This window comes from Condylura cristata, unplaced genomic scaffold, assembly GCF_000260355.1.
Source record: "Condylura cristata isolate star-nosed mole 26May11 unplaced genomic scaffold, ConCri1.0 scaffold00024, whole genome shotgun sequence".
Lineage (NCBI taxonomy): Eukaryota > Metazoa > Chordata > Mammalia > Eulipotyphla > Talpidae > Condylura > Condylura cristata.
This window is the reverse complement of record NW_004567125.1, coordinates 19077549-19086314: the sequence shown is the minus strand read 5'-3', so window position 1 is coordinate 19086314 and position 8766 is coordinate 19077549. Positions and strand designations below refer to the sequence as shown.

Genomic DNA, 8766 nt, shown 5'->3' with positions numbered 1-8766 from the left:
CCACACCCAGTACTGGGACTAGACTGTAGTCACCAATGTGTATCTTAAGTACAAGCACAAGAATGGCCCACATTAGGGGTTCAAAAAGTTTCCTGAATTTAACTGGATTTTGTTCTTCAGTTAATTATGACTGCTTGGCAAACTGGAATACAAACAAAACTGGAAGGAAAAAAAAAAACCTCTCCCATAAATACTGAATTATTTCAGAATAAGTTCCTTCCTTGTTGCTACTATCACAGCACTACGTTATTGTACACTCACTAACAGTTTCCATAATATAACCTTTATTTATTTCTTAAAAAGCATTTTATGAAATAAGGATTGATGGATCCTGGTCATCCCTTTCAAACCACAAAAAAAAAACACCTCAAAACTATTTTTAAAATTGTCTGGTTTGTGGGTCAAAAGTGAGGACTAGGTTGCTGGGAAGGTGCAGGGGAGGAGCTGATGAGGGAGTCATACCATAATTACTGATTTTCACTGTATATCCTGTGGTGATGGGAGCAACCATGGCAGCTGGTTTTTCATTGTCATGAAGTTCTGCTTTGCTCTGTGACTTCTGCTGCATCTTGTTCTTGATTTCTGTCTCAATCTTGGATTTTTCAGCTGTAAGGGCATCTCGTATTCTTTTTCTAGTGGTCTTTTCCAGCAGCACCTTTACTTCTTCTAGATCTTTCTGTAGCTATAAAAGATAAGTTAACTCCCATAAATAATAATCCAATATTGTGCCCATGGGGTCAACTTCAATGTAAAGAATTAAGAGGTTCATTTAAATTTTCCAGGGTGGGTAGCAGCTAGAAAGCCTTCCTTCTTTATAACCCAAACTTTCTTTTTTACAAGAAAAGCTTAATCTTGAAATGGCAACAGGTAACAGCTTTGTTTTACATTTTACTTACAAGACACTGAGTATAAAGAAATCTAAAGGTCATGATTTACTTTATAACTTTCTAGTACTATTCATCTGATAAGATGAGCAGAGTGAAGCGCTGTAGCAACTCTACAGAGGTGACCCTCTGCTTCCTATTACCATGCGTCACTGATGTCCCTATCCCAAACACCCCAAAAGTACACATAAAAGGTTGAATTTTTTAAGACAAAAACTTCTGCTTTTAAGAAAAGTCCTTGTTCTAATGCTCTGATCTATCTTATAGTTAGAAATCTGGAACTGACTGAAACTCTTGGGAGGGGTTGGTGGGTAGAAGTCTGGGCAAACAATCCAAAAATGCAACACCCAATCACTGAAAAATCCACTTGCTCTTTTCTTCTCAGCCCAGTGCATCATCCACTACCAGTTTCTTATATTTCTATCCTCTAAAAATAGAGCCAAAATTTTATACAGTTTAAGAGTTAAAAGAGATTGTTAAAAAAATGAACTAAACAGATTTTCCCCTTATCCTCTGATATATTGAAAATACAGTAAGATCTTTACGAACTGATCCACTTTTCTTGATTTTACATCAGTCTACACATGTGCATACACATGTGTATATACTAACAATTTGACAAGAAGAATCTTACACCATAGCTTGAGATCACATAATAGGCAGAACATAAAATTTCTTGAAATGCTTGGTAATTGACTATGTGTGAATTACAGTGTGAAAGTCATGGTTCTTCAGTCTTAAAGAATGCAACAACAGAAAAAGCAATGCTTTAACCCCATGTCTTATTACCTCATTATCAGATGCCCTTGTTTTACCTATTTGTAATCAATATGGTATTAAAAAAATCCTACTTTACCCAGTCCTCTGTTGACCCTTTGTTCCTCTTCCAGAAGTCTATTAAAAACAAGCAAACAATAGCCCTCCCTGGTGGCGCAGTGGGTTAAAGCACTGCACTGGGAAGCTTAAGCCACTTCCGCATGAGTTCGATCCCCGCCTGCCCCGGTGGTGGTGACCACATGGCCATGGCAGACCTCTCCTGACCCACCCACTGCTCCCCTTAGCAGTGTACTTCGTAGATCTGCCTGCTCTGCTCCCCTCTCTGTCTCTGGTGAATCCTCTCACCCTCTGCATCTCTGGCCTGTACCCCAGTTCTGTATGAGTAAATAAATCTTAAAAAAAAAAAAAACAAAAAACAAGCAAACAACAAAAAAAAATGCAAATTCATCTTTTGATGAGTACACAATCAAGATGCTTGGATTCTTGTTATGTTTTCAAAAATTCACATTGATTCTAAAACCAATGTAATTTAAATAAAAACAAATGTAAAATGAGTATTTATTTCCAGATTATGTAGTTAGAAAAAAAATCAAACAGGAAATGTATCAACAATAAGTTTTGCTTCTTGACATAGTAATCATTTTTCTAAGAGATGCAGAAATGATTGCACAATGGCTGAATTCCCAGGTCCTCTCTATTAGCAGTTTTGTCTCTATAGTACAAGATTAAAGTATCAACTATAAGTCTGAAGAAACTTAGAAGGCTGTTTGAAGTAGTTTCTCAGTTGTTCTTTGCAAACTTGCAATGTTGTCCACAGCCTTTAAACTTCTAATTTATTTCCAAATTTTTCACTAGGAGGCATTAAAAACAGTAGTTCAAAACAGGCAAGTAACTTGAACCGACATTTCTCTAAAGATTCGTGTAGAAATAGCAAGTCTGAAAAGATCCTCAATATCATTAGTAATTAATGACATGCACATGGAATCCACAATGCCCTACTACACGCCCACTGGAATAGCTAATAACAAAACATAAATCAGAAAGTGTGAAGTTTTGTTGAGATGTGAAGAAATTGGAATCTTCATACTTGATTTGTGGAAGAGCAAAATAATGGTGCATGGAGTCACTGTGAAAGGAGTTTGGCCATTTTCTAAGTTAACCTTAAGACCCTGCAATACCACTCCTATGATATCCTCAGAGAACTGAAAACTTACATCCACATAACAAGTTGTATACAATAGTTCACAGCCAAAAAGTGGAAATAATCCAAATGTCCATCAATTGATGCATAAAAAAAAATGTGATATGAATAAAATGGAGTATCATTCACATGCAAACATTCTCATAGATGAACTTGAGAACATTATGCTAAGTGAAAGAAGCCAAAGAGCAAAGGGTTATATAGACTCCATTTATATGAAATGTCCAGAACAAGCAAATCTATAGACAGAAGTGAGCACCATGGGCTCCAGGGAGGGGGAGGGGAGTGCTTAATGGGCATCAAGGGATGATGAAAATGTTCTATGTGATTGGGCTGCTTAACACTATGAATCTACTAACAAGCACTGATACATACACTTCAAATGAACTTTTTTTTTAATTTTAATCTCAAATATGTATTTTTACAAGTAACTCGAAAGTCCTTTACTTTGAAGAGGATTAAGGTGATCTCAGTCTGCTCAGGGCATGTGGCACCACAGGGCCTATCCTTAGGCTTCATCTATGTGACAAGTTACCCAGAACACTTACCCACTGTCCTTCACTTGAAGCAGATTCCTAATGTCTAATGTGAGATTTCCCATTCTGTTCATATTAAGGGGAGAAATGACCAGAAAACGAATCTAGTTAAGACCTCAATACTGTAAGCAGCATCACGTCTGACCTCCTACTTAAACCAGTGTGCAGGGCAAGTATTAGTCTCCTCTCCAAAAAATTCAGGCCCCCATGTTCATGAGCTTAATAAAGGAAAAGACTATTTCCTACCTCTAATTGCATTTTTCCCCCCAGAACGCATGTAGCAGATTACTGACTGCCAAGTTCAACTTTAGAACTCTAACTTGGTCTTTGTAAGCCTAGCGATGAATGCTACTACTAACCTAACACAGGCCCTGCTATGTGTAAAGAAAACAGCCCTGGGTCCAGGGGCTGCGCGCCTTCCACTCCACCGGCGACGAGACTGTTAGTTCAAGTAATGGAGCCACGCGCCCTAGGGTTGGGACGAGCGGACCGGAAGGGGCGGAAAGACCCGCGAAGGTGACCGGCCCCACCTGCAAGCCCAGCACCGATGGATCCTAACACACCGGCGGGCCGGGCAGGGCAGCGGAGGGCGATCAGCAACTTTACCCCGGGGCGCAGGCCGCCGGGGCCGGAGGAGCAGCGGGGACCCCGCAGGTGGGCAGGTGGGAGGCCGGGGGAAGCGCGAGAGCAGAGACACAGGAAGGAGCCCCGGGAGGCGGCCACCGCGGATCAACTGGGCACCGGACACCCGGCGGTGGGCAAGAGTGGCCCGCGCCCGGGCCGGAGGGGCCGGCGGGCCGATCGAGGAAGGTGAGGCTGGCACCCTTACCTCTTCCAAGGCTGAGGCCATGGTCGGGTCGAATCCGGCAAGGCCCGAGCGGCAGCCGCGCAGTGACTAGAACAGGAAACGCCGCCGCGAACGCGCCCACCGCCGGCGCGGACCGCCCCGCCACCCGTGGCAGTGCCCGCAACCCGCGCCTACAGCCGACCCTGCGCCAGATCGCGGCCCGCCTTCCGCACGCGGCGCCTCTGGAACCTTCGCGATTTCGTCGCCGCCCGCCGTGCTCAGCCCCGCCCCCGAGCCTGGCCCGCCCCGTCCGCCCGGTCTCCTAGCAACGCCCAACTCTCGCGAGCAAACCGGCGGTTCCGGGCGAGTAACGCCTCATCCTTCCCGCCCCGGCAAGTGTGTTCATTATATTTTGACCTCGTCGGCTCCGGTTGCCCAGTCGTGCTCGGACCCCTAGTACTCGCTTTCCTAACCCAACCCCGGAAATAACGTTCAGATATTCGGGGGTTCAAACTGGCTGCTTCCGGTCCCCACTAGGTCACCCAACCTCGAAGCAGCCATCTTTCGTAGAGCTAGTGTAGACCCTGCTAGAAAAGAGGGGTGGCCCTATAAAACGAAGGAAAGTGTGGAGGACTCCTCAGGGGACAGTTTGATTTTAGTGGCCCCGGCGCGCTGGGGACGACACCACGGTTTAGCAGGACTTGTTGGTGTCATCTAGGACCGCAGTAGGAAGTGGGGCTGCGTTGAAGAAGCCCTGTCACATCGCCCAAATACAGACTGGGCGCTACAAACACTGGCAGTTGCAGTCGCGCCTTCCTCTAGTGTGCTGTTGAATTACTTCCCTCGTGCCTTCACCCGCCTCATCGAAGGTTCCGCTACTCTCCAGTTCTTGCCTAGTTTTGCCTTTTAGTAACCCTTAGGGGATGGAGGCGGAGTTTTCCTGCGACTGCCTTCAGCAATTCACCCCAGTGTCCCGAGTCACTGAGCCCGCTTTTCGGTTATTTGAGTAGCAGTTTCAAAACGCCTCCAAGGTCCGGTTCTGCACATAAATAGTATGTCAGCCGTGGATATGTCAAATAGCCTGCACTGGGCTTTCTATATGAAACAAGGTAGTATTAGAATCAGTGAGTCAGAAAGGGCGAGAGCGCCCAGACAAATTAGCCTGAGCATTAATTGTACTACAGGCGAATCGGAAATACAGTAGAAAGTAGACATGTTACAACATACATCAAGAGAAGGAAGCTGGACGTAGAGGAGTACATGTTTGGTTCTATTTAAATTAAGCCTGGAAACAAAATACTTGTGTTTAAAAGAAAAAAAAAAAGCTACTTTGGGTGTGAAAGACAATGACAGAAAGGAGCCACAAGGTGGCTTGTGAGGTTCAGATAATGCTCTATGCCTTAAATTGAATGCATGTGACTGGTGTGTTCACTTTATGGAATAAATTAAGCTATACATATTTGTATAGTTTCTTTGTAATGTTATATGTTGTGGGGAGAAATCTGTTTAAACGGGAAGGGGGGGAAGAATTCATCAGAGACTGAGTAGAGACTAGAAAACGCAGATTTGTTGAAATACACTGCTGAGGGGAGCAACGGGGGTAGGTGTTAGAAGTCTGCGCAGGGAGAAGGTTTGAGGATCCCTCTTACACTGTTTTTGATGGCTTCCTAGCCAGTTTGCCCCAGTTACCTGCTGGGATATCTGGTCCCAGGCGATGGCCTTTGGCACAGCCATGTTCTAGCCCTGCTCCTGCATTCCTGGAACTGAGCTGGTTTTTCTGGTCATGATGGTTAGTTTTATGGCCTTGCCCTTAAGGCAGATTTGTCCATTCCCTTATCCCTTCTAGTCTCCCAAACCTGCCTGCTGGTCAAGGACTAGGGGTTTTAACCTAATTATATCATTCCCCAATATTATACTTAAAAGTTATACCTAAGTAGATCCGGGAAGGAACTTTCCTGACACGGGAGAAATACTACAACTATTCATACAATAGTCATCATCTATAGAAGGGACTTCTAAGATCTGTACATTTTATTGTATGGAAATTATATCATATAGATATATTTTAAAGATTTATTTATGCATACAGAAATGGGGTATAAGCCAGAGGTGCAGGGGGGTGAAAGGATTCACCAGAGACAGAGTGGGGAGCAGAACAGGCAGATCTACTGAAACACACTGCTGAAGGGAGCAGTGGTCAGGTCAGGAGAGGTCGGCAATGCCATGTGGATCACCTCCAGGCCCTCCAGGCCCAGGATCGAACTTTCACTGAAGTGGTTGCAGCTCGCTTGCAGAACTGTGTCCTAACCCGTTACACCACCAGGGAGGGGCCACCTTAGATATTTTTAAAATGTCCCACCAATAACCTGAAGTCATGTAGCACATAAGTAGGAAGAATTATCTCATTGCTCTGGATGAAAGCTCAACAGTACAGAAATTTTCTAATTTTGTTAGGGATGTAACTGGGGCAACTCTTTCCTTCTAATTATCCTGAAATCACAAGGTTTTAAATAACTACCTGTTACTATTGATTCCCAGTCTGTAGTTTCAGCTCTACCACTCCTCTGTGCTCCAGCCTTTGCACATCAATTTTGGCTTCTCAAATATTAACTCTAAATTTCTCATCTTATTCCAAATCAGTTCCTTCACTTATGTCCGTTCTGTGAATAGTCACCTCATTCTTTGGACTGCTCAGGCCAAGGAATCAAACTTGGACCTTCATCCTAGGTCCTACTTCATCCTTTACGTATACAGCTTTGAAATATGTGGAGAATCAAAGCACTTCTCACAACCTCCACTCTGACAACCCAAGACTGAGCTGCTGATGTCTGGATTTTCAGCCTTCTAACTTCACTGCAATAAATTGTGAATTTCCTAAAATTTAGATGTCCTGGTATAATGTTAGTAATTTCTGTATTTTTAATTCCTAATTCTCGTAATAGCAAGTGTAACAAAAACATAACAGGAGGGAAATTATTACAATGGTATTGAATATAATTTTGAAGTAGGAAATGGTCTTTAAACCAGTTTCAGAAATTTATTTTTATGTGTATAAACTTAAGTGTACCTAATGTACATGTGGATACATGTACTTTGTCAAAATAAGTCAAATTTTAATTTAGGAATGTGAGATACTGTTTGAAAATAGTGTGTTTGTAATGGAATATTATTCAGCAATCAAAAAAGATAAACTCAAATAATTTGCTGCAAAAGGATGAAGTTGGAAAGGATCATGCAGTGAAATTAGCCAGAAAGAAAAAGAAAATTACTGGATGGTTTCTCTTGGAGGAGTAATGTAGGGGACTCAAATAAGGGTTGGACTGTGTGGTAGAGTCAGTAATTGTAACAAAATAAAAACCAAAGTCAACAGGCAACTGTAAACAAGAGACATCCTTGGGGGTGGGGGGAAATTGGAACAAAACAGGATTGGGAGTTGCTCCAGGGACTAAGGAGATGGTAAACTGGTGAATTGGTGGTGGGAATTTCTTGGGGACCATACAGGAAATGATAAATAATACATTGTATGAAAATGAAGAATGGTGTAAAAAAACATAAAATTAAATGTGAAAACTAGAAAAATAAAAAATATGAACATCTTTTAAAAATTAGTGTGTTTAGACTGCTACACAGAATCGAGGCCGCGAAAATAGTCCAGTGTGTTGCACTGCGTATGTCCCGGGCGTTGGGCACCTAGTGCGGCCCAAGATGACGATGGAAGTATTGTTCTTGCTGACAACAAATGTCAGTGCGTCCGGGCTACTTCCAGGATCATCCCCTCTCCAAAAAATTCTTCTGAAGATATTGTGGAGAGAAACATCAGAATTATTGTTCCTCTGAACAGCAGGGAGAATATCTCTGATCCTACTTCACCAGTGAGAACCCAATTTGTGTACCATTTGTCGGACTTCTGTAAAAAATGTGACCCTACAGAAGTTAAGCTGGATAATCAGATATTTACTGCCTCTCAGAGCGATATCTGTGAAGAAGAAGCCGAGACCTGTTATACTTACGACAGAAACAAGTGCTACACACATAAGATCCCATTTTCCTATGGTGGTAAGACCATAATGGTGGATGCAGCCCTGACCCCGGATTCCTGCTATGCTGACTAAATAAGTCATTGCTAACTGCACAGCTGCTTACCTTTAGAGGCTCTCCATTTACATCAAAAAAGTTCATGTTTTTTACTACCAGTCAGTTTGAAACCATGATATTTTTGATAATGTAAAACATTAACCCCTGCAATAATGGAGGTAATTACTTCTCAACTATGTTTACTTCATAAATATTGAAAATTGTCACTTATTCTTGCCTGAAGAGTATAAGTCTTTAAGAATACAACTTCTAGCATTTACAAGAGGATAAGGGGAAAAAATAAAATTCAAAAAGTCAAAATTAGGAGGCATAGTAAAGTGGGGAGAAAATTTTGTTTCTTCCCATCTTTGCCTTAATATTTCTGTGAACCCACACCAAAAAGTTCTTTGTTTTTCCTTTTCTGTTTTTGGCTTTGCCTTGGAGAGCCAGAGCTTTTGCATATTTCATTCTGTTTTCAAAAAGTATTACTGTGTGGAGAAAATTTTT

The 8766-nt window shown here is 42.4% G+C and overlaps 2 protein-coding genes across 2 annotated transcripts in view; one reads left to right on the top strand and one right to left on the bottom strand.

The window, feature by feature from the left end:
* The window catches only part of CACYBP (calcyclin binding protein), a 9975-nt gene extending 5511 nt beyond the window's left edge, over positions 1-4464 (bottom strand). Inside the window, exons 1-2 of the mRNA XM_004688503.2 lie at positions 4228-4464; positions 463-682 (exon numbers count right to left, since the gene is read on the bottom strand). Coding sequence (XP_004688560.1) covers positions 463-682; positions 4228-4248 — 241 coding nt within the window. The 5' untranslated portion in view covers positions 4249-4464. The remainder of the gene's footprint in view (positions 1-462; positions 683-4227) is intronic.
* A 644-nt stretch (positions 4465-5108) lies between these two features.
* Positions 5109-8560, top strand: LOC101621112 (immunoglobulin J chain-like). The gene is made up of 2 exons (XM_004688127.2): positions 5109-5182; positions 7880-8560. The coding sequence occupies exons 1-2, from the start codon at positions 5109-5111 to the stop codon at positions 8295-8297; spliced, it is 492 nt and encodes a 163-aa protein (XP_004688184.1). The 3' UTR covers positions 8298-8560.
* Positions 8561-8766: the final 206 nt, after the last annotated feature.